This window comes from Leptosomus discolor, chromosome 1, assembly GCF_034619465.1.
Source record: "Leptosomus discolor isolate bLepDis1 chromosome 1, bLepDis1.hap2, whole genome shotgun sequence".
NCBI lineage: Eukaryota > Metazoa > Chordata > Aves > Leptosomiformes > Leptosomidae > Leptosomus > Leptosomus discolor.
The window spans coordinates 18,196,420-18,222,835 of NC_141391.1; the positions used below are offsets into that span (position 1 = coordinate 18,196,420).

At 40.5% G+C, this 26,416-nt stretch overlaps 1 protein-coding gene across 2 annotated transcripts; it reads right to left on the reverse strand.

Moving 5' to 3' along the window:
• Positions 1–7,160: 7,160 nt before the first annotated feature.
• Positions 7,161–20,758, reverse strand: POGLUT3 (protein O-glucosyltransferase 3). Of its 2 annotated transcripts, XM_086481789.1 has the most exons (9): positions 20,545–20,662; positions 18,623–18,664; positions 14,019–14,168; positions 12,347–12,633; positions 11,709–11,925; positions 10,125–10,321; positions 8,949–9,143; positions 8,154–8,258; positions 7,161–7,286 (listed from the first exon to the last, which is right to left on the reverse strand). In XM_086481789.1, exons 2-9 carry the CDS (start codon positions 18,624–18,626, stop codon positions 7,161–7,163), a joined length of 1,281 nt encoding a protein of 426 aa, XP_086337915.1. In that variant the 5' UTR covers positions 18,627–18,664; positions 20,545–20,662. The 2 variants fall into 2 exon arrangements, with proteins under 2 accessions (XP_086337915.1, XP_086337914.1); XM_086481788.1 differs by lacking the exon at positions 18,623–18,664 and having other exon boundaries at positions 14,019–14,216; positions 20,545–20,758.
• Positions 20,759–26,416: the final 5,658 nt, after the last annotated feature.

The window sequence follows — 26,416 nt, forward strand, 5'->3', positions numbered from 1 at the left end:
GTCTTGTGACTGGAATGGAGAAAACACCTACTGCTTACAAGGGTAGTTTAATCATCAGATTCAAGTAAATGTTGAATTTGTTTGCTAATGGTACTTAGAGCTGTGTGTTCATGAAGGACTTCCCCAAGATTTCACTTCATTTGGTTCCTGAACAGGCATACGACAGTAACTGTCCCTAGAGGAGACCTCATTCAAATTGGCATCTTCCAGTGCACAGATTGCCTGTTTTGAATTGATTGGTTCAAGTTTTACAGGGAAAAGCTAATTTTCCTGTCTCCATTCATTTTGAAATAAAAGATCCAATTGCTAATGTGTGTTTCTGTGACTGGAATGGAACTGTGATGAGCGAAACACATTATCTTGCAAAACAGTGAACATCAATAGCCATGGTCTTAGTTCCAGTAAATGATTCACTATACACGCATTATAACTAATAGTCAGGAAAAAGTTGCAGTTTTTCTGGATCCTTGGGACCAATTCACATTTTTTACAATGTTTTATCACAGGAAAATTTATTTTCCTGCAGGCAATCAGAATTTAGAAACTATTTCTTGAGAATTGTTCTTAATTACTCTGCATCTTATATATGTACCGCTTGCGTTTAAGTATTGCCAAATATTTGCGATCTGTTACGAAGTCACATCTATGTGATCTGTACCACCTTTAAATGCCTGGGTTTTTATAAAGAGTGAAACAATAATTAAATAAAAATCTTGTATTTCAAATTTACACCTACTTTTCAGGTTCAGTTACAGGAAGTTTTGAATCAGTGTGACTGCTGATTACCTTACAGACACAAGTGAATCTTTCAGGGAATGGAGGAAATGCCAAAGTCTTTAAATAAGATGGAATGGTTGTGGTGTGAAAAGGCATGCTGGAGTCGGAGAGCGGGGTTTAGTCTTCCGCTTTGTTCATAGGGCAGAAGAAAGCAGAATTTACTGGCAGACATGCAGCTTCTATCAGCAACATATGTTCCTGACATTTTTTAAATGACTTGCCTTACCAAACAGTGTAAGTAAACTATCTTAAGGACACAGGCCAGAATGAGTGGAATCTATAGGATTTTATTTGAGTGGTTATGTCAGAGATACGGTATTTTATTGATTCTTCTGTGTCTTATATTTTAGTGGATAAAATCTTATTGTATAACCCTGACTTTTAATTTCACTGTTATGAATTATCTAATCTTGGAGTTCACTATCAGTGTACAGTAATACAGTATAGATGATTCTGAAGTATCCCTTAAAACTTATTTTGCTTATAAAGTTCACTTCATGCTTTGCCTCCACTACAAAGAATATACCAAAGTATCTGTAACAGCCACCTTATCTTTAAAAGAGTAACATCGTTTACAAGCAGAGTGGTTTTTTGGTTTGGTTTGGGATTTTATTGTTTGAATATTTTTTTTTTTAATTCATTAAATGAAATTAACTGTTCTGATAAACTTACCTTCTTCCTGAGGTAACAGCTGACGGTTTTGAGCATAGGAGCAAAAACATCATCACTTGGAAACAAAATCAATTTTCGCTCTACACTGTTTTCAACTGCCAGCAGATTTCCATGTTAAAAATAATAAAATACTCAAATCTCTTTCTGTTGCAACAGTGAAAAATTTGGCGAGAGTAACATGCAAGATGAAATCAGATGTCAGACCTGCAGGATGCTAACTTGGTAGCAACCATTCTGGTTTACCCTCACTATTAGTCATAATAAGGTGGCATATCTCTACAGTTGGAGTGGTATAACAGCTTGGCTAGACATTTTGGGAGAAAAAGAGTAGCTGGAAGTGTGCTTACTGTTGACCCAAAGGTAAACAACAGCATCTGCTAGTGCTAAACAACCTCTCTGAGTGCCATAAGTGATAGTGGAAATCACAGTCTCATGGTATAGCTTGAATTGATTGGCTTTTACACAGGCTCCATACAGAATAATGTATTCCATGCATTTTCAGCAGGAAGGTAACCATGTGAAGCTCTGTGCTTTTTCAGGTACGCCCTTCTGGTATTCTGCTGAGCTGTCTTGAGTATCTCTATGCTACATTGTAAATCTGTGGTACAGATGGATCCTGACCGATTTTTTTTAGTGTTGGGAGTGGGATGGGAATATGTCATGCTCATTCACCAGTGGCCTACAGAGTATGCTGGGCACTTAAGTGTATGTATAACTTAAAAAGTACATTAATATTCCCAATGATTGCTTAAAACTAATTACTCTGATGGTTCATAACTGTACTAAAAAATCTTTTGTAACTATCCCACACAGGTAAAGTGTACATTCAGATTCTTGAAAGAGCAGTTCTTTCAATCAGTCCAAGCACATAAAGCCAAATCAATGTATCCTATTTCTGTCGAATCCTCTGTGTACTGCATGACTATGGTATATTGTGATAATATATAGCAATAATATATAATATTAATATATAATTTTATAGCCTTGTAACCCAACACTAAAATATCTGCAAAACCTTAGTATTATCAAGGGAGACACAAACATGAATAGTACCAAAAGTGTCAGCACAGAAGGGCTACATCACCTCTTGGAGACACCCAAGAGCTGGATGATTTTATTCTCCTGCTATGTGACGAGATGCATGCTTATTGTATGAATACAACATAGAACAATGAACATCTGGAGGTCCTGTAGGCCAAGCTTCATCTCCTTGGGGATATCAGCATCAAGATTTTTTTTTCCCTTATCTAATCGGAATTTCCCATGTTGCAGCTTGTGGCCGTTGTTGGTAGGCCTTCTGCTGTGCTCCTCCGAGAAGTCTGGCTTCATCTTTTCTACACCCTCCCTTTGACCTAACCCTGCTCACTCAGCTTCTCCTTGTACTTCATGTGCTCCAGCCCCTTTATCACCTTGGCGGTCCTCAGCTGAATCTGCTCCGCTATGTCAATATATTTCTGGTATAGGGGAGTCCAAAATGGAATACAGTAGTCCAGTTGCAGTCTCACAACTACCAAACAGAAGGGAAGAAACATTGCCCTTGACCTGCTAGCCACACTTGCTAATCACCACTCACATGATGGGACTCAGTTATGGTATGTGCTACACATGTCTCAAATATCTTCAAACAGACATGCAAAATAATCCTTTTTCCCTTACTCGTACAGCAAAATGCAAAATTAGTTCCATAACTTTCTACAGTATAGATTTTCTTACCTTATTAACAACCCAAAGCAAAAGCCAAGCACTAGTACTCATATAGCCTCATTAAAATGCTATAAAATTATTCACAGACAAGAAGGTTTTAGTGGTTAAATCCTGTGAACTTAAACAATAACATATTTATATAAAATCTTGCACTTCATCACTGCCCTTACAGAAAACATTTTTGAAAACCTGAAGTAGTAAAGGAGCTGATAATATCACAGTTTTAAGTAATGTTTCTTTTCACTATCATTTCTTTGCAAGCTTCTCAAACGTGCTCAAACAGGTGATGTGCTTTCCCTGACAGCTCTCCTCCCTAACTAAATCATTTAGTTTCTAATGTAACAAGTGTTGGGCGTATGCTTCCCAGGATGGATGCTTGAATCTAACATTCCATCAGGCAAGCTTTGATTATAGGGGGTTTTTAATTATGAATCTGTAAGGTGGACCTGGCACAATACTGTCATGAAGCTAATATATTAGTTATTTTGAGGTAAATCTCAAAAAACACAGTCTAAAAATGTACTGAATTTTCATCTATCTCCTTTATGTTCAACATATCATGATTTACTGACTCTCATTTCAAGACGAACTTGAAGTTGGGTGAGTGGTTCCAAATGTGGCTGCCTAAATATATTAGGACATGTATATGATATAACATAAAAGGACTAATTTTCTGGAGTGTTCACTGTATGAAATGACTGTTAAAGTTAAAGGGATCTGAAAGTGAGGAACCTTAAGTAAAGGCTCTGCATGGCCAACATTTTTGGAAGTCAGATCACTTCTATCTAGATTCCTATGTTTGAAAATATTGGCCGTGGACTCTAGGACATACTATTTCAACACATAAACTTGTCTGCAACATCAGCGACAAGTTCTACAGACTTCCATTGATGAAAACAGGACATATTTTACTCTCTATATTACATCCTATGTTGCACATAAAAAGCTGAAATTACTGTAGCAAAATTCAGTAGTGGTATGATAACTAGTGTTTAAAATTACCACCAACTGCTAGGTGTACAAGAGATAGTTGCTGTTCAAGAACTACTATAGAATAATAGAAACTCTAGTGTACGTATGTCACTTAAAAATACTGTGTATTGTATGTATTATACTTCACTGGTACAAACAGGTTTTACTGAATATTTAGCAATTCCTGTAACACACTAGTGCAATGAATATCATCCTGTCATCAAACTAAAATAGATCAAACATCTTCTCTGGCCTGGAGGGGCCATTGTTACAACTGCTGTTCATGACAATCTAAATAGTACCACCAATGGAAAGAAGACAGGCTTTGCTTTCCCTTCTTTTATCTTTGGATGATCTGTAGTCATAAATTGAAACATATTTTCTCAAATTACTAAGCACTTTTAATGAAAGTTCTACCATGTCTCTACTGTTTTTTAATTTTGGCAGGAAGATGAATGTATTCATGTTTTTCAGGATATTTCTTGCCTCTAAGCTATAAAAGCATCTGTAAGGCATTCTGTGACAAACTAGTCTTTGCTTTGAAGGGATTCTTATTACTAAAAGCAAGGAGGTTTTTTGGCAGAGAATTTAGAATAGTTTTTTTCCTCTTTATGAGGGAAGAAAAGAAGGATGAAATATTCACATTTATATTCACGACCATTTAAATTTTATCTGATTCTTCTTCAAGTTTCTGTCTCAAACCAGGCAAGTTTTCCTACACATATATTTCCAAAGAAGCCTAATGTATGCACCATGACTCCCCCTGTTCCCTGTTCTTAAAATATAAACACATAAATTTGGACTTTTGGATTGAAATATGTGTGTGAGAGGTGGAAGACTTTGTTGCTTCAACAATCTGGTATGCTTAATTGTGTTTGCTGAGCACACCGCTTCCAAATACTGGTGTATATAAAATGCACATGGTATAATGGATAATATCACAAAATAGATCGTACCGTACAGTAAAAATGACTGCACAGAGGGAAGGAAAGAGGAGCACACACAGTTTTAAGTCCCAGCTTCAGCAATGGAACCCTGTTCCTGAAATTTAATGTAGAAAATTTTGTCAGATGAGCTGAACACGTATTTATGGCCTGAAGTTCTAGGACTGATTGTCACGCTAAATAAAAGTACAACCACTATACGTATTAGTGTTAAAACCAGAACAAAGAGGATGATGGGTAGAGCAACATGTTCCAGGTTTTTTCTTAACCAGCATAACGTAATAAAGGACTGATGGACAGTTGCATTAACCTCTTCAGAAACCTGAAGTTCTTTCCATATTTAGCATACTGAAAAATCTAGTATTTCTTCCTGTTCTAGTGCAGAAATTTTGTTTTATGTATTTTATGAGAGTAACTTGCAGTGTAGAACCAAGAATGAAGCCTGCATGAGGTGTAGAGCACCAAGCTTTGGGCACCTAAGCAGTTAGAGAAGTCCACAGTCTTAACACGCTTCCATTCCTTTTTGCATAGGGAGAATTTGGTATCCATGAACGACATCTGATTGTAGCTGAGTAGGAAGCTGCTCAGGCAGGCTACACTAGCCAAGACAAAAATGCAGAGGACAGAAATGGGTGCTTGTGGGCATTGGTCTTGGTGTCTCCTTCCCGAACTGCTTACGCATTTTGAAGTAGACAAACTTGGGTAAAAATCAGCAGATGTACTGAGAGCCACATCAGGGACTAGGATTTTTCCTCTGCCCCACCCAAAGTAGACTTTATTGCAATGGTATGTATGACAAGCTCTTTCTGGCCCTATGAATTTTGTATTGTTAGCTTCATGGCTGCACAACTTCAGTGGAAGACCTGAAGACGTTTTGTCCAGTCTGGAGCTAAGGCACTCTCTGGAAAAATGGCTTTGAATCAAATCAAGGAGGCTGACTGGCTTCCCAATTGCTTAGCATGGTCTCTAACCCCTAGACTATTACATAGAAAGCACTGCATAGGTTTTTCTGTCATATGTTTGAACCGAAGCAATGAAGTCTGATCTGCTGTCTGATCTCAGTATAAGGTTAGGTATGATCTAAATTCAGAAAATGAATAAGAACTCTCTAGGGACTTAGGCACAGGAAAAAGTAGTTCATGAACCCGAGTGAAAAAGATGGTGGCATCCTCAGGTCTACACAGAAGTTAAACCTAGGTGGTCTAAAACTCTAGTAACAAATTTCATATGTGCGAATACTCCAGTAGCCTAGAATACTGTAGACTGTATTGTTGAACTAAGACACCAGTATTTCACCTGGCCTCACCTGTAGTTCCTAAGTCCTTTTCTGGATCAATGCCTATATTCACAGACACGGTCACTGGCAGGGAACAGGTCTCCAGAGTGGTGTCTTGGCACTTAAAAGCACTATGATTGTGATAGCTACAGAGTCTGCTTTAAAGCAACATTTAATTCTGGTGCTTATAAAAATAATATTCTGATCTGTCCCCCTCCTCTCCATTTTCCTCTGAAATCGACAAATATTATATCATGTTCTCTATTCTGTTATCCATCATAGACTGCAAAATAATCTCAAAGCAACACCAGATTTGGTATCTGTAAATCTCAAATATTAATTTTCATCGTCTAGTTAGAAAATTGTTTTGTATACAAGAAACAATCTAACACTGAGGTAAACTTTATGAAGAAATCATAATGCTGTTTTAGTATGTTGCAAATGCTCCTTTAGAGTAACTCACACTGACTCATGGAAGATCTTTTGTGGATGACTGGTTCCTCATAAAACTTTGGTAACAAGGTCCCAGCTGGAACACGAGCAGCACTGTGCTCTTCTTCCTGATGGTGCAGTACATCAAAGAAATCCCCTAGACGCTCCCCATTAAGGTTCAGTATCTGTCTGGTGGTGGTCACGGAGACAGAATTGTGGGAACCAACGTTGTAGATCATAGTCAGTGTGAAAAAGGGTATGCAAATAGAAGAAGAATACATAACTAAGAATGTTTGCTAGTGCGTAAGTGTCTTAGATTTCACAGCTTAATTCCTATTCAAATCCTTGCATTGTAAGTGGGTGATTTCCTCCATCTGGTACAGTTATAGATCTTCCCTTAAAGGCTTTTTCCTGTGGCAACTGCACACTGAGTCTCTGTCATCAGGCTGAGGTACAAGTTCCATTCCATCCCGTATTTCAGGTTTGCTGGCTTGGCGTTTGGCGTATTTCTGAAATATGTAAACAACATTTAAGAATGTTATAAGCTCTAACGTATAATTCATGAAACAGAATTTTCCTCCTCCCTTCCACTCACAAGCTTGCCTTTATCCAGGCTCCTTATGTCATTGTTTACAACCTGTTTACAAGCTGTCTTTAGAACACACCTACTAATAGGCTACATTGCCTCTGAAAACCTCCTTTAATGTTTTCCCCAGTCCTATTATTAATGGTAATTTGAATATTGTCATTATTTGTGCCTCTAACCACTTTATCCAGATAATGCTGTCATTTCTGTACAGTGAACAGTTCCAAACTTGGTGTCAACCTGTGCTTGCTGAAGCTGCGATGTAACTCTGCACAGCAAAACAGGAAAAAGAAATTAGTACCTTCAGAGAACAGAAACTTCTTTCACTAGAGATTTGCATCTCCCAGGGAAGAAATGGCTATTTGGCCTGCTTCACCCCTTGCCACTCTACTAGCCATACTTTCAGAGTTTCTTTTCCATGTATTCATTGTTTTCTAATACAGTGGAGTAGCTTATGAGGGAATAAGTATGAAGGGAAAAAGGAAGAAAGTTGTGTACAGATTATCTGCTATGTCTATTAGAAATCACATACCAAGTGACACTGAAAACAGGTCTGACTGTGGGGATGGGAGCAAAACAAATACAATCTCTGATTCTGTGAAACAACTATTACGTCAGCTCGCCTCTTTAATGATGAAGCAAGTTTTAGCAAAGCTCTTCACACTGATCTCCTGTGAATAATATGACGTGTGTCTGCTACTGATACAAGTAAGGACTGAAATTTGTAGCATCGATAGCATTAGCAGTTGGGAGAAAGTAATCTATTAAAAAAGTGATCTATTCTGCTAACCTGGAGCACTTTGTAATAGTAGCAGTAAAGCCTGTGAGGCTGCAGTAATTCTCTTGCCATTAATTGTCCTTCTTTAGCAATTTTTCTTGCTTCTTCATCATTCTCCTGGAAAATTGAGACAAAATGAATTAATAATAGAGCAATCAGTGAGCCTGGCATTAGAAGTTTTATTAAAGGGGCTATTCAAATCTGTAACTTTATGTGCAATTACTGGTAGGCTGTAAAGGCACACTTTAAACTGCAGATTTCTTTTAAATACTGGATTACTTATATGGTCACAACTGGGACCTTAGGGCTATCAATAACAACTTTCATGGATAATCGCACAATTTTGAAAATTTTCAATCACAGAATTAGATCAGTTTGTTTGGTTACAGAATCCAGGCATTCTGAGCACGTTACAGAGCAGTAATTTTTTGTACATTCAAACAGAACATGCAGAGACTTCTGTTCTAGTCAGGACCTAAAGAAAGTGATAGAATCAGTTACACAGTATCTAGGATTCTGGGCATTTCGTTGAAAATTACCTGCATTAGTCAGTATACTAAGGCTCTGACACATGAAACACTTCTGCACATACCTAAAACGAATTCTTAAGTACCTCCCCGACTAGAGATGGTTACTTGAATTAAGGCCTTCCTATCTTACACTGACAATAAAATGTACTTCCTTTATCCCAGGATCTCAACAGAGTTCATGCAAAGTATGTATGTGGAAATACAAAAAGAAGAGAGTATTAAGACAAATTTACATGTTTGTTTATCATTTTGAACTTGAATTAGTAGTGGAACTTACCTTAGCCCATTTTATTTTCTCTAGCAAGTCCTCTAAGTTTCTCTTAACTGGAACATAATGTTTCCAAGGTTTTAATCCAATATAAAAGTGTTCATAGTACTGGGAATCTTGCTTCAATACTAGGCTGTCACCCAGCAAGAGGTATGGAAACCTGTAAGCTGCTACGGTCCCATCTACATTCACCTGGTATTTGTACTACAGTATGGAGATAGAGGAAAAAAGGTGAATCGTTTTGAATCAGAATAGGAACACTGACTGCATAAAAGATTATTTTCACAGGCAAGATGTAATTGTGTTTATCGATTCTCAACTTCAAACCCGTTTTAGTGTTAAGCAGGTGCAGTTTCATGGTGTTCTGGATAACATAATGGAAAAACGATTTGTTTTCAACCCAAGGCTGACAGTCAAGAACCTTTGTGTCACATGAACTGCCTGATGGGTATTCTATTAAAGTGATCTGGAATGGAGCAAGGGGTACAGCTGAGAAGGAAATAAAACTAATCTATACTTAAATTCAAAAAGAGTCATTTTATTCTGACTTAAAATTATATTATTATGTATAATAATCTGAAACTTACACTATTATATAAAATAATCTGAAACATTATACTAAAAGTAACCATGAATGTACTGCTCTGGCAGATGCTCTTGGCTGTTACAGCATTTCTGATATATTAATCTCTGGAACAGAACTTCAGTTGCCATATATTACAATGCTTGTTACAGGACTCTGTGCCCTTAATTTTTGTACCTCTGTTGCAATGGTATTTGTGTGTTAAAGTGCAACAAAAAACAACCACCTCTTCTTCTAACTTCTTACTACAAGGACTCTTTCTGACTTCTGTAATGTACTTGCAGTGGACACAAGTTGTGTCCATTGTTTTTGTATTTACCCCCAATAAGAGAAACTCTGATGGTGAGAAATGAAATTTCTCAATCTATTTAAAAAAAAATGACCTCCAAGGGACTCCACAAAAAAAGTATAGTGGCTTTCTTCAGAACTGTGTCACACTATGACTTTGATAACAGGTGGTCTATCTGACCCGCATGGACTAGTGTCCCAGTTTAGCATAATTGTTTTGTTTACTGAACGGAATTAGAAAAAGTAAGCCTTGTCTTTTCAGTTGGTAAGAACTTGACAACAAAATTAATCCAAGACTGTATTCTGCTTGCTACCTTAAAGAAGTCAAAGAAGCCCATCAGCTGAACCTTTCCCAGCTCTTTTTCTTTTTCTCTGAAGAAGAAATATCCTGTTATTCCAGCATCTAGTAGTTCTGGATTTTCCTTGGATAACTTGACAAGATGGAGACGTTCTTCTCGGCTGTCCCGACCTCTAAATAAAGCTCGCTCAGTTTTGTTGTCCCAGAATGGGCCTACAAGCATTGAGTGATAAGATAAAAGCAAACAGTAATGAAACGTTCATGATACATTTAGTGCAAATAAGGAACTTGCTATGACAGTGGCATTACTCCCAGAGACATGGTAAAACAGGCATGATTTCTCATAGCAAAGCCATAATCACTTATTAATCACAGGGTTTAAACTCCCAGTTCTGGCTTGAATTTTGTGATGAGAAACTGAGCTACTCATAAAAGGAAAATCAGATAATTGCTTTTCCACTCAACAATTTTATATTTAAATAACTTGAAATATCTTCAAAGCTACATAAGGGATTATAATCAAATTATGTAAGTAAAATACTAATAATTAAAGTAATTCTCCATCCATAAAGTCTGACACAAGAGGCAAATTTCTTTAGTAAAATCCACTTCTGCTACCCAGTAATTTAGTTAGGTCTTTGAGGAATCACTTAATGATGACTTAAAAAGGAAAAAAATGTCTATACTGTGTCCTCAAGATACTTAGCAAGAGCCTGAAAGACTTAATCTCTGCTTATTGCCTGCTTTTAAAAACATTAACTACGTCCTTCCTCATCCTTCTGCTGGCAATTTCCTTAAAGGACGTACTAAACTGGAGTAGGCTCTTACTGTCTCCCCTAATTGGAAAAGCAGCTGTACTAAATCAGTAAACATAGAGTGTTTCAAACTGATAATTTAATTAAAATATTTAATTAAAAAACTAATAAAGGAAAGAGAAGTTGTGAACAAATCAAATAAAAAGAAATATGACCTCACTCAAGTTTTACTCCTTAAGTATTGTTCATGCCATTTGTCTATCCCTAAGTATTCATGAGTTTTGGGGGGGGAGGGGGGGAAGATACCTGTCAGTAAAACTGATTCTTCCTTCAAAGCTAGAAAAACAATTCAGAAGATCCCACTCTGAGGTATTTTTTTAGACAGACAATATTTTCTTATTTGAAAGAGGCTGAAGCACAGTACTAGGTTACTTCTTTCAGGATTCAAATTCATTTTTGTGTAAACAGAACACTGGGCCACATCACTGTCAGGAAAAGGTTTACTATTTGATTGGAAGGCACATATTCAGGCCCTTCACAAAGGAGAAAGGCCTTTTAATTACATTTACTTTTCTTTTGACAGGTCACAGTAGCTACCTTTTGGATACCTTTAAGTTAAAATTCACCATTATTGTAAACTAGACTTCTCAAATTTTGGCTCTAAATCTGTATTAAACACCTGCTTAGCAGCAGTGTTGAAAGTGTTTAGAACTAGTGAAGACTAACCTGCCTGTATTAAGAGACCACCTAAGGCACTTGTGAAGTTAAACACATTATTTGAATGCAACTTGCTTCCTTGATGGAATTTACCAATTCTTTTTTTAAATCCACCATCTCTAATTTACCTGTATTTCCTTGAATAGAAAGCAGATCGTTTGTGACTCCCCGCAGGGTTTCAAGAGTTGAGTGGGTTACATCATACGTTGGAAGGACTATATCTCTTGAATCCACAGAGCCACACCATGAAATGACAGGTATAGGCCCAGGTGTATCGTTAGCTTTCCGATACTCAACTGGCCAATCTCCAACATTGAGATAAAACTCCACATCAGGAAGACGAACCTAAAGATATAGCCAGGAAAGGACAGTACCACAAAGATAGAAGCTGTTTGTCACTCTTGCACATATTCCTCGGTTCTCTTATGTCATGAAGAATCAATATAACTACTAGATAGTTAATACACTTAGCCAGGCTTAAGGTATGAATTTCAAGTTTCTGCCCTGCAAGCAAGTACGAAAAGAACACTCATAGATGCCAGGAAAAGGCTCGCAGAGTCGGGCCTTAGCCCCTGAAGCTTTCCTAGCAATTTCATTACTGTTAAGGTTAGCCCCCACATGTTATCCCTAAGACACACTGTCATCTTGATGAGAAAACAAAAGCCAAATCATACTTCAGGAATTCTAAACCTGAAGATACAACAACAAATGCAGTCTTGCCACATTAGAGCATGGCTCAATAGTCTTACATGATCAAAACTGGTACCTTTCTTGCCAGTGACAGGAACATCTCATCAGAGAACATTTTGAAGTCTGTATATTTCCCTAAGGAGCGACGGTAGATCTGATTATTGAGAATAGTGTAATGAACAATGGCACCTCTTGTTTGACTGAACTTTGTTGTGATTTCCTTAAGCATTCGCTGAAGGTCAATGGTGGGAAAAGAAACGAAGTCTTTTGTAATCTGAGGTTCTTGAGATGGACAAGACATAACATTCTGCCAGATCTCAGGGTCTTCTTCAGGACAGTCACAATATTCATGATAAACTGGTCCTGCAGAAAACAAAGCACTGAGGGTCTGTATTTCTGATTCTACATCAATCATAATTCCCCAAACACGTGGGCATATAAATGTAGACATTACAGTGGCTTGACATTTTTATTCCAAGTTTTCTGAGGTTTTCCTGGGAAATCATCCTCCCTAAACTTTTCTGGGTTTTAGCAGTGTAATTAAGAAAATAGCAACATTCTTCTCTTTTTTCAGAAACTAAAATACTAGGGGTTTTGTTATCAGGGTAGAATTCATCTGCAAAATGAAGCTCCATTATTGTGCTACCTGTCAACCACACAGGGTATTCAGAATTGTTCTAACTGTCCATAACTAGCAAAGCTCAGGTATTACTTTCAATTTTAGCCCAATTCTGAACTTTGATACGGTAGTCTTTACCTCCAGCATAAGGTGTTTTCTTTTATGTATAATCAACTATTCTTCCTGTCCTTTTGAAGCGGAGAGCTTAGGTAGAAGCAAGAGCCTCGTACAATGTGAAAAAAACCCTTATTTCGTGGACTTCTGATCAAAACGGGTTCTGTCCTGTGTCATCGGTTCATGGCTGTTGGCAAATGTGCACCAGCAAAAAGAAGGCATACTACTACTCTGAGGACTCAGAACAGTTTCATTTCAGTTTGAAGTAATTTCTAAGTTTGTATTTAGGAAATTTTATTAAAAAAAAACATGACCAAATTCTGGTTAGAAGAAGTAGTGGTGAACCGAAACAAGACTCTCCAGAGAAGTAACTTTACATTATCTTTTTCTTTGCTAAACAGCTGCCCATTTGAGAACAAGAGAAGGAACTTAAAGCAGCAGATCTGGAATAAAAGAATAATTTGCCTTGTTTTCCCTGCTTTTAAACAGTTCTTCCATAGTAAGACCTACTCTGAATTAAACTGGTCTAATGGAAAGGAAGTTAAATATTGTCTGGTTAAAGAAATATTGTTGTCTTGTTATGAAGGATCACACTTTTTAGAAATCACAGACATTTGAAAAATAAAGTGTTGGGAACTACACAAATCTCTTGCTTTTGCAGGTAATATTTTCTACTTTAGATAAAAATAACAGAATGTTTAAAGTGAATACCTGCCTGAAAACAGCACAAATACAAGCATTGCTCTCTTATTCCCTACCACATCTGTAGAGATCCATTTCCTTATGGAAGAGGAGACGTCCAGGCGCACCACCTTAACACCGGCTCCTGTAACTTGGCAATGCACAGAGATTGTGATTGCTCACTTCTCTGTATCGGGAGAACATTTGTAAGGAAACTACACGAACAAGGGCAAACAAAACTCTAATTTCGCACCCCTTCCTCCAGCAGTAAATTAGTCCATAGCATTTCTGTCACTACCATCATACATTACATCAAATCAAAAAGTACCCTTACCTTTCAAAATATAAGGAGACTGAGCTACATGCTGATCACCATAAAGTATCTCAATTTTTAATCCTTTTCTGACACTTCCATACATTCGATATCGCATAAGAAATGTGCCATCATTTCTATCCAAAGGGCGAGGGGTGTAAATTCTGGTGACTTCTTTTGGAGAAAGTGCTTTAATTATCACCTTAAACTGTGTTCTTCCTGAAAAGAGGAAAATAAAAATAGATAAAAGCACTTTAAACTATTAGAACCACATATATGAAATAAAGGGGAGCGCAAACTCTACTGGATTAAGTCCACGGAATTTAATTTAACTTTGCACTAAACATTTTTTTATTATACCAAGTTGGTAAAATTAATTTCCAGTGAAGGAAGATCATCTTAACAAATTTTCTTGACCATCACACACCCAATAAAAGGAAAACCTGTAGGTGGAGGTAAAAAGTTAAGTAATGATTACAAGACAGAAGGAAAGGCTAACACTATTTTGAAGCAAAGATTAGGTTTAATATTAAATTCAGGTGTCTCTGCCCATGGCGGGGGGGTTGGACTAGATGACCTTTAAAGGTCCCCTCCAATCCAAACCATTCTGTGATTCCATATTAAGTTTTCAAGTTAGTGCTCTGAGGAATTCCTCTAGAGTAAGAAAAATAGGAAACCAAGTTAAAGTAACAGGAGAAAAGAATACTTGCCAGCTCGTGGAAAGGCAGTTACAGCATGCAGGAGTCAGATACAAATTGTTCACCTTTGGGCTGCTGCTGACTGTCTTGCAAATTTAAAGTCCCAGCTACTGAAAAGCAGGGATAAGAGAATAACAGTAGAGACGCTTCCTCGATATGTCTGACCTGTGCTTAATGATCACCAGCATGTCATCACTAATGCACTGTGTCTTTTTAACTGGGCATGGAATATTTTGTCGACAACATGAGCATGCATAAACATAAATCCGTTATATTCCCTTATTTCTGCCACAAATGGTTGTCATAAATTTTATTCTTCAAAAAAGAGGGGGACAGATTATTCACAAAATGTTATAGTCTAAGCATTGCAAACCAAACAAATGTAATGCAGGTTACCACAAAGCAGTATACAGAAATGAAATTGAAAAAAATGCAGATAAAATCAAGATGTTACTAAAATTTGAATGTGTCTCAACAGCATTAAATGATAGAGTTAATTTTATGCAATCCATATTTTAATATACTTTGCAACCGCAAATGAATGCCCTGATGTGTTAAGTATAACAGTCATTTAACAATCAATCATGTCTTCCTTAGAGCACTGGGTCTTGAAATTGGATTCAAGTCAACTACCGTGCAAGAGTTTCCAGATTAAATGAGGCAGAACCCTTATGATTTCAGACATGTATTTCCTGACATGTCATGCCCCTTCACAGAAAGAACAGTTACCCTGAGTAACTCAGATTCTTCCAGACATTGTTGTCGGAGTCGATCCCTCAATCCATAAGCACAAGGTCAGTATCTGTGAGCAGAAGAATCTCTCACAGCTAAACACACCCCCTGTTCCGCTTTGTGTTTTAATGTGGATTATTTGTAATCATCCCTCAGTTTCCTTACTATTCAAAGTCCATGCCAGCTGAAGATGCCAAGACGCAAGTGAGAATACCTTCACTTGACAACATATTGAAGAAATCAAATGAATCAGTCCTTCGAATGCCAGTGCAGCAAGCAGCATGCCCACCAACTACGGAATGCAGAATATTGGCTTCAGCACCTAGCAGTTCTACCCTGAGAAGCCAGGGTAGATTAAGTATCAGTCCAGAATGATTTCCAGAAGTGCACTTCTGAGAAGTAGAAGAGTGTTAAGGTTGCTCCAGATGGAATGGACACCTCCTTGCTTGCTTCGGTGGTAGGCTGAAGATACATGTTATTCAGCGTAACATTTTCTTACGCAAGTAGAAGTACAGCTCAAGCAATGCTAATGGACCTAAACTCCAGAAAAATGTCTAGGAATGATATATTGGTTTAGATCTAAGACTGTCACAGCTTTGGATCTCTACAGCTTGGATCTATGTGAGTAGAATTGATTCAGACTGGCTCCCAATTTGGAGTTCCCCAACTTGTTTTGGTGTATCTGCAAGCAGAGTCATCATCAGAGAAGAGCAGTTTTGCCCCTTCATATATTTTTCACATCTAGCTACTGATTAGCTTTCAAGATGGCATAAAGAGAAATAAAAAGATAATACAAGAATGGCGGTATGATCATAGGCCATAAATGGGCCATAGATTGACCTTGAAACCAAACGTCTGCTCAGTATCTTGCACCATATTGTCACTAGCAGACATATGCAAGACAGGAAGAACAAAGAAATTACAGAGGAATACTTCTGAAATTACTGTCTTCCCCTTGTGGAAATCTGCAATAAAAGGACTTGAAAAATCACAACTTGTAGACACATAATTTCAATAGCATTCAGTGAAGGTTTTCCATGACTGCTTTATCCCCATCTAAGCATTCTGGTATTTGTTGCATCAAAAGCATCCTAAGGCAGTTCTTTTTCCAAAATGTGATTACATATTGCAGAGATGTTTGTTTTAAAACTTCTGTCTGATAACACAAGAATTATAGGCATCAAAGTCCTGGGAAACAATGAATTTTAGTTCCCCATTTGCTTTCTCCTCCCTGAATAAGCCTGAATCCTGTAGCCAGTTTCAAAACTGTCCATGAGCCAGATATCCAGAACTATTCAGAGAGTAGTGGGGTTCTTTCTAAATATATCTTTCCGCTCTTCTTTGCTCTGCACAAGATTATGTTGTACCACGCAACACTTGATAATAGAAACATAATGGAGAAACACAAAATAATGAGAATCACACAGCTGTTGCATTTGGAAGTGACCTTGAGATCATCCAGTCCAACTCACCTGCTCAGATCAGCCAGAGCAGGCTGTCCAGGACTGTGTCCTGTTGAGCTCTGAATACCTCCGCATATGGAGACTCCACAATCTCTTTAGGTAATCTGCTCCAGCGTTTGAGCACCTGCACAGTCAGTTTTCTTGTGTTCAGACTGAATATTATGTGACTTCTTCCAGCCTTCAGAACTTCTCCTGTTTGCCGTGATCTTTCAGAAATGATAAAAAATGGCCTCACAATGATGTCAGCCAGCTCCCTGAGCACTCGTGGGTTCATGCCATCAGATGCCACAGACTTAGGTACGTCCAGATTTTTAAGTGTTCCCTAATTCGATCCCCTTCCACCAAAGGTAAGTCTTCCTTGTGCCAGATCTTCCCTCTCGTCTCAGGGGCCTAGGATTCCTGAAGGCTGGTCTTACCAGTAAAGATTAAGGCAAAGAAGGCATTTCAGTACCCTGTCCTTTTCTGTGCCATTTGTCACGAGGTCTCCTGCCCCATTCAGCAGCAGGCTCATGTTTTCCCTAGTCTCCTGTTGCTGTTGACATACTTTTTCCTGATTTCTTTTTTAAAATCGGAGAAAGGTTACCATGGTACTTTCACTCACGGTTTTCTGTTTCTCTCAATCCAAAGAAATGATAAAATAAAAATGTGTCGTTGTTGAACCATCACCATTAGTACTTCTGTGTTACCCTGAAAACCTGTCTGGGACAGCATTTTAAGTACAAAATAATTTTCCAGTCCTGAAGAGAGACTAAAATACAGACACAGTCAAAAAGGGACACTTTAAGAAATCCAGATGATGAAACTTACTTTATGCATTTTTTTCTTCTCTTGTGTAGCTTGCAAAAGAGGTATTCCATGCATGGATGAACGAGTGAAGAAATGCAGGGATGGAAGGAAAGAAAAAGTAACAAGGTATTGATTCATGCAAATTGTTGGAAACCAACAAAAAACCCAGTCATCCTATTTCCGACATGTATGCAGAAGAGAAACTAAAAGATCTGAAAATAAGGGTTTTTTTCCTCAACTGTTTTACTGAATTGTTGCGGGTTACTTTTGCAGACGGAAACTCTGAAATCAATAGAGTCAATAAAGGGGCAGCTGAAAAAACAGATTCTCTTAGCAAAACAGGCTCCTTTGATTAGCATATACTTTAACAGAGTTGGATGCAAGGGCATCTATCCAGGAACAAAGAAATACAGGTCATGGTAGGAAGCTGTGTGACCATCACAAAATCCCAGGCATCGCAGTCAATAGAAGACCTGAAAAGAGGTCCTGCAGGTACGAAGGGGAGCGTAACTGAGATGCACTCTAGCTACACTGATATAAGTACTGGAAAAAGCATGCCACGACTCTTTGAAAGTATTTGGTAAAACCTGCAAGAATACCTGGGAGGCCTTGAAAATACTCATTAGCAGAGTATGTAGGTCATCTGAAGAACAATTAACATCCAACTTTGTCATGATCAATCGTACATAAAGACATGGTGGGCAGTTGTTAAACCTAGGGGAAACCTAGCTGACAAGAAGGATAAGATGATCCAAGTATCCAAAGAAAAAATCTATGCAGTTTCTATTAAAAGTAAGTGCTAGATTTTCAGCAGGTGATTTTTTTTTAATCTTTGGAATCATTTTTCTAGGTAATGAGTGAATTCTGCATCATTGGACATCTTCCTAGAAAGACAGGTCAGAGTTACAGCCTGTAGTCCAAACTGCTGCGTGACATGCAATGGTGCACATCAGTTCTGGTGATTAGACTTCACACTCAGAAAACTTATCTGGATGTAAAATCTACTAATTATCCTATATAAGTTCCATACTGGATACCAATAAGAACTGACCTATTTGACCGAAACTCTAACCCACATGAAACACAACTTAATAGATTTGGACACATTTTACAAATGGGAAGCCTTAACTGCAGCTCTCCTGCTCTGATTGCAGTATTTGTGCAATGGAGGTGATAATGTGGGTTTATGTAGCTATCCCAGCAGGGATATTTTAAGATGTATTTAGTTTATATTGGAAAGCAGCGCCTTAATAAATATTATTAATTGCAATTCTTACTGACATTTTACAAACAGAATTTGATCATTTAAAATCATTTGAGAATTGCAATTTATAGCCTGTGCCTATGTGAGTACAGTAAACAGTGCTCATGCACTGGAATATGATCAACTGTGCTGCTAAATTGTTAAAGGATCCTTGGCGCTCTCCTGAATAATTCTTGGCTTGGCTCAGCAGTTAGCACGGGCCGAGCCAACCGCTCTTCCCTGCTGGCAGCATGCATGCACTGCTGGGTTTGGAGGCTACAGAATGCCACGGTTTGAATGGAGACCACTCCATGCCAGATGGCACCAGGACCTGGAAACATTCCAAAGACATTGAATTTATGAATACAAATACTAACATACACGAACACACAGAGGTCAAAACTAGGTTCTCAGTACCCACGTCCTATCAGTTTATCTTGGACAATTTAAACTAGCATGAGAATTCAATTGAGCTTCACACCTTTTTACCTTTAGCAACCTGCTGTGTGAACCCAAGGCTCTCCTTGGGTGGCTGAACTCAGCCTCCGCTTCACCGGCAGTGAGCATGCAGTTGCATTCTTCAGTGCAATTACAGAACTGCACTGCAATCCAGCACCAAGTTGCAACACCAGCTGGAGAAAGTCCAGACCTGAAGTATTCAGGGTTCTGTCAGACTGAAGACATAACCTGTACAATATATGTCTATTCTTTCATTTCACAAGCAGCAGACTTCTAATTACAAGACACGAAGAGGCCATGCATGCTTGGTAGATATCCTCTCAGTCCCATCTACAGAAATAGTAAATAATACAGAGCAAAATAACTAGCTCTACCTTGTATAAATTAGGAACACGGGAATTCCACTGGATGGGCACCTCAGGGTTATCTTCGTTATGAAATCCGCGATGCAAAAGCTATTTTTATTCCAAATTAAAACTATTAATATAGAGTGCATGGAATTAACTTGCAGCAGAGAACAGCTGACTGGTGGCACAGTGCTGGACTGCGAGAACCAACCCATCCCCACCCTTAGAAGCGTCATGGGGCGGTTGGTGCTTGTGCCGAGTAACCACGAGATGAAAATGCTCCTTCTTAGCGGAGCAGCTGTAGAGTAACGGAGCCCGAGAGCCGCTGACCGGGACAGACATGTTAAGCAACTGGTGTGTGTGTAGCATTAAAGACAGTTACGTTACACTTCTGAGCAGGGTACTGGGATTTCTTTATACCCACTAGCTCCAGGAGCACTGGTTTGCTTGCAGCTTGCTGGTTTGTTGCTGTAAATCCCATACTGTTCAGCGGAGGCTCTGGGTGAGGCGCAGAGCTCTACGGAAGGAGGCACCAGGCGGCACCACAAGCGAGGAGGGGTTCGGCCATGTGCTCCGCTCACCGCCGGACCTGCGTGGCCCGGGCGATGCGGGGCCCGGCGGGACGCTACGGGGGGCGGCCCGGGACCGGCGGCGGCAGAGCGAGCGCTCGGGAGGGGGCGAGGAGGGAAGACGGGAAGGGGAAAAGGGGACAGAGGGATAGCGGGGAGGGGTGGGCAGCTCCCACCAGCTCCTCCGAGGACACCGCAGCCCCGGGCAGGGTCTCCGCCCCGCGCCCCCGCCCGCCCCCGCGCACGGTACCTGGCGGGGACCGGGAGAAGTTGCGTCCGGCCGCGCTGACCGCCTGGATGTAGAAGTACCGCACGGGCAGGGCGAGCCCCGCCCGCAGCCCGGGGCCCCACGCCAGGCTCCGCTCGGCGCTAACGGGATCCGCCGGCTCCGCCGCCCGCACCAGCGCGGCCGGCAGCAGCAGCGGCAGCAGCAGCGGCAGCACCAGCAGCCCCATCGCCCCGCCGCTCCCCGCCGCCGCTCAGCCCCGCCGCGCTGGCCGCGCCCGCTCGGAGCGGGGGGCCGGGGCCTCCTCCGGGCCTGCGCGGCCCCGTGACGTGTGGAAAACGGGCTCCACGGCCGGCGAGGCTGTGCAGTAGGTGTGTTTGCTCCGCGCCGGGCAGCGCGGGGGGTCCCACCGGAGTCGTGCGCGCCTCAACGCGGCAACTTGTCTCAGATTTATACAGTCAAATGTTACATATACATAAAGTCTCCCCATACGCCTATACATATGCATGACCTATCCCCGCTTCGTATTAAAATTAGTCCCGAGAAGTAGTTCCATAAACTCCTCCCGACTGCGCTTGCGCAGTGCCTTCTCGTGGTGGTCGCCAGGGGTCGTGGAGATGAAGGCTGGTGGCTCCTCTTCGTCACCGCCGGTAACCCCTTGTCCTTGCGCAGACTCAGTTGCTCTGGCGTGCGGAAAACAAACTGTACAACTTGCAAGGCTGTAAAGTAGGTGTGTTTATTCAGCGCTGGGCAGCAGCGGGGGTCGCCCCCCCACAATCGTGCGCACCTTCCGCGGCAGTTATCTTGCATTTCTGCAGCAAAGTGTTACATACTCATTATAATTCAGGAAACGCCTATACATATTCATAATTTTTTCCGAAAAGGCAGTCTTTATTACAATGATTCTCTGCCTCTAACTCCTCCCAACTGCACACACGCAGTGCCTCTTGGTGGTCGTGGGCCGGGGTCTCGGGGATGAAGGCTGTATGTCTTCCTCATTATGTACTTTTCACCTTTTCCTCAAAACTTGTTCAATGCGGTTTCTTTAACAAGGTCATCATGACTGTTCTGCTTCCTCAGCAATGCCCTTCTGCTAATTCCTGTTCAGACATTTTACACAATGGTTATGCTATAGATATATGGCTCTCTGCTATGCAATGTCCTTCTGCTAGTTCCTGTTTAGACATCCTACACAGTGGCGGCTATGCTATAGATATATGGCTTAAGCTATAGATATATGACTTAAGGTAAACTCTGCTATTAACCCTTAAGTGTTAGTTCCCTCCATCGGCTCCTTGGCTCTTGCCAAACCACAGGGTCGGTTTCAGACAGTTCTTAAGACAGGTCCCTGGCTCTTATAGGAACTGTCTGTTGTAAGGAGCTACAAGACTTCTTGCTTCAGTTAATTTGCACAATAGTTAACAGAAACATCAAGCAATGTCTACTAATTCAATTCCTTGGGCTATATACCAATCTAGATAATCATTAGCAACACCTTATCTACTCAGATTCCCTTAACTCCTTCTCTCAGTCCCCCCTTTTCTAGAAGATTAGTAAATTCTTTTACTACATCTAACTCTAGTACAGTGTTTCCCTATCTAGTATTCTCTCAAAATAATTGTTAGACTCAAGCTTCCGTCATAGTTGATTCTTTTTCCATTCGCTGTAGGAGTCTCCTGTGTTCTGAAAACACCACAAGGCACATCAAACTGTCATGCAAAGGACTACAGACAGAAGTATGATTATGATTACTGTGACAAACAATTGCTTCAGCCATGTTAGGTTTGACAACCAGGAGGTCAATTTTTCTACTAAGTCTGTAAATCCCCAAGATGTTTTATCCTGAGTGACCTCGTGCAACACTGTATTCTTTTTCCAAATCTTCTCCAGATCGGTCTCAACCTGCTTTTGCTTGTTAATGTATGTGCAGCAGGTTTGGTTTATTACTGTACACAATCCTCCCTGTTTAGCCAAAAGCATATCCAATCCCATCCTATTTTGAAGCACTACTTTGTGTAAGGAAGAGATTTCTTCTTGCAATGCCGAAAGAGCATCGGCTGTGGCATTGTTAATAATTTCTAATGTGGCCGAGACACTTACGATGGCCTTTTTTAATTCACTTATCCCCAGGGATGGAATCGACCACCTTACAAAGCTATGAAATTCTGTGGGCCTTTTCTTGAGAGGATTATCCGGAACAGCACGTGTTCATCTCCACAAGGTTCGAACTATTCCTGGGGGTGGTCCAATGAATATACCACCTTGAGGATTAAGGTAGCCCCCTATACAATGGCCCTTCCAATTCGAGGGTAAGCTTTTTCTAGCATGTCCATCCCCACATAGCCAATAGAACCCTGCTTGTAACTGGCAGGCTTGTGCGACAGGGTTGAAGCCAAAATTTCCTCCCAGCGATGAATCTTTTTTATTGGCACCTATCGTGACATTTACACTATAACTTTTGATTTTAGTAAGGTTAAAGGTACCTACAGATTCTGCCATACTGCAGTTGTCAGGCTCCTGGGCTATATGCGAAAGTGGGCCTGTACCCATACATGGTGAGGTGTCATTTAAGCATCTGGTGTAGATACTAACATTCCCGCATGGAAGCAGTTCAAACCTTTCTCCGAGCTGGTTAGAGCTATCGCTCCCAAATGGACATGTTCCATTCCTTGGGTGCTTAAAAGTATATGTCCAATTCTTGCTAGGTATACCCCATACTGGAACCTCCCGGTGGCCTTTAGGCAACAACAGGCACACCTAACAATCAGAAAGGTTAAAGCTATTGCTCATTGCCTGAGTAAGTTTCACATAAGTATTGTGCTCCCACCGTTCAGTTTCTCTCATCAATGATGTTATCAAAACCGTGAAAAATGCAACTTTCTTGGTTGCACCTGAGTAACCTTCCATGGAGGTTTAGGTGCCCTTTTAACTCTGGTGTGATGAATCCAAGCGCTCTGTTCCGTGATTCTGATTGCTGTGAAGGAGGTGAGGAGTACCTGGAATGGCCCTTCCCACTGTGGCTCCAAAGTTTTTTCTGCAAGAGACTTTATATACACGTAATCTCCAGGTTGTATATTGTGCACAGGTCCATCTAAATCCCTACTTCGAGTTCCAACCACATGCTTTCCGATTTTATTAAGCTGCTTACCCAATGCCACCATGTAGGAAGTCGTGATTTCATCCCCAGCTTGTGTGGACATCCCTTTCTGTATTCCATAGGGTCGTCCATATAAGATTTCAAAGGGGCTCCAGTCCTTCCCTCACCCTTGGTCTAGTTTGTATGTGCAAAAGAGCCGAAGGAAGAGACTGAGGCCAGGCCAAGTTATTTTCCTGTCCTAATTTTACAATTTGATGCTTGATTAAATGGTTCATTTTTTTTACTTGGCCACTCGATTGAGGGCGATATGGAGTATGAAGTTGCCAGTCTATATCCAAATAGCGGGTAATTTGTTGTAGTACTTTGGAGATGAAATGTGGACCTCTGTCAGAGGACATGGTTGCTGGAACCCCAAAATGTGGTATTATTTCTTGTATTAATATTCTGGTTACTTCCCAAGCCTTGGCTGTCCTGGTGGGGAATGCCTCTGGCCAACCTGAAAAGGTATCAGTTAATACCAATAAATATCGATACCCCCCTTTTCTTGGAAGTTCTGAAAAATCAATCTGCCATTGTTGCCCGGGCCTACTGCCTTTCCCAGTTTGGCCCATTTCTGGTTTGGGGGTATTCTTGGGATTAGTCTAGAGGCAAAGGTCGCATTGCTGAGTCACTTGTCTCACAATGGTGTATAAACTTCTAGCTACGATCTCTCTAATTAGGTGTTTATATAGGGCCTCTGCCCCCCAATGCCTTTTCCTATGTTCCTCCCTTACCAAGGATCATGTTAAATAAGAGGGAATGATTATTTTCCCTTGTGGGGTGAGAGCCCACCTCTCTTTATTATATGACCCTTCTAGATCTGTGATAAGCTTCCGATCTTCCTTGGTATACTCTGGTTTACCTTCTAGGGAGATTTGCCTGTCAGGGACCAAAGCCCCTTCTGTTTTTACCTTTGTTTTGGCTACCTGTTTTGCCTCTCTGTCCGCCAGCTCATTTCCTCTTTCCAATTCTGAGCTCACTTTCTGGTGTGTCTTGATGTGCATGATCGTCACTTTCTCAGGGAGTTGGATTGCCTCCAACAGTTTCAAAATCTCTTCTGCATGCTTGATGTTTTCTCCTTGAGAGTTCAATAATCCTCTTCCTTTCCAGATTGCTCCATGCGCATGTACAACCCCAAAGGCGTATTTCGAGTCTGTATAAATATTCACAACTTTGCCTTGGGCCAATTCCAAGGCACGGGTCAGAGCAATGATTTGTGCTTTCTGTGCAGAGGTATTCATGGGTAAAGGCCCTGACTCTATTACTTCTTGATTGGTGGCAATAGCATATCCTGCATATCTTTCACCACTCAGATGGTAGCTGCTTCTGTCTGTGAACCAGTTTTCCCCATTTTCCATAGGACTGTCTCTCAGGTCCAGGCGGCCTGCATATGTTGTTTCAATGGTCTCTAAGCACTCATGATGTACTGGTTCTCCTGTGTTTCCACTGAGGAAAGAAGCTGGGTTGACCATGTTAGTGACTACGATCTCCACATCATCCTGTTCTACCAGTATAGCCTGATATCTCAAGAATCTTTGTGGAGAAAGTCAGTGTCCACCCTTCGCTTCCAGTACTGCGGATACTGTATGGGACACCAAGACAGTCATTCTCTGGCCCAGGGTAAATTTTCGGGCTTCTTGTATGTTTAATATTACAGCTGCAACCACTCGCAGGCATCGAGGCCGACCCTTTGCAGTTGCATCCAATTGTTTGGAGAAGTAGGCAACTGCTCGTCGATATGGACCCAGATCTTGTGCTAATATTCCCAGGGCAACTCCCTGCTTCTCGTGAGAGAAAAGGAAAAATGGCTTACTCATGTCTGGGATCCCTAAGGCCAGGGCCGACATCAAAGCCCTTCTTAGTAGCTTAAAGGCTTGCGTGGTCTCCTTGTTCCATTTAAGGTATTTCTGTTCAGTGGCTGTTAGTGCATATAGTGGTTTAACAAGCAGTCCATAGTTATAGATCCACAGTCAACACCACTTGGTCATTCCCAAGAAAGTCTGCAACTCTTCCACTGTCTGAGGTCTCTGAGTTTGACATACTGCCTTTTTGCGGGCCTGCCCCAAAGTCCTTTGTCCAGCACTAATTTCATAGCCCAAATAAATCACTTTGCGCTGCATTACTTGGGCCTTCTTCTTAGAGACTCGGTACCCTTGGAGCCCCAAGAAATTTAATAGACTTACCGTCTAGGTCATACAATCGTCCTCTGTTTTGGTGGCGGTCAGGATATCATCCACATATTGTAACAGTTGCCCTTCCTCAGACGGGATTTCCCAAAATTTCAAGTCTTTTGCGAGCTGATTGCCAAAGATGGTGGGACTGTTCTTAAATCCTTGTGGCAACACCGTCCAAGTGAGCTGAGTCTTGCGACCACTTTTGGGGTTTTCCCATTCGAATGCAAATAAATTTTGGCTGGCTTCATGGAGAGGGAGGCAAAAGAAGACATCCTTCAGATCTAGAACAGTGAACCAAGTTAGGTCAGGTGTTAATACAGTCAGCAGGGTATATGGATTCGCTACTACTGGGTAAAGGTCTTCAGTTATCTTATTTACAGCCCGCAGATCCTGGACCACCCGGTACGACACGTCAGGTTTACGAACAGGTAATATAGAGGTGTTAAAATCAGACTCACACTCTTTCAATAATCCTAATTGTAAAAATTTTTTTATTATTGTCTAGATTCCTTCCCTATCTTCCTTCCTTAGGGGATATTGTTTAACTCTTACCGGTTGCTGGCCTTCTTTGAGTCTGACTTCAACA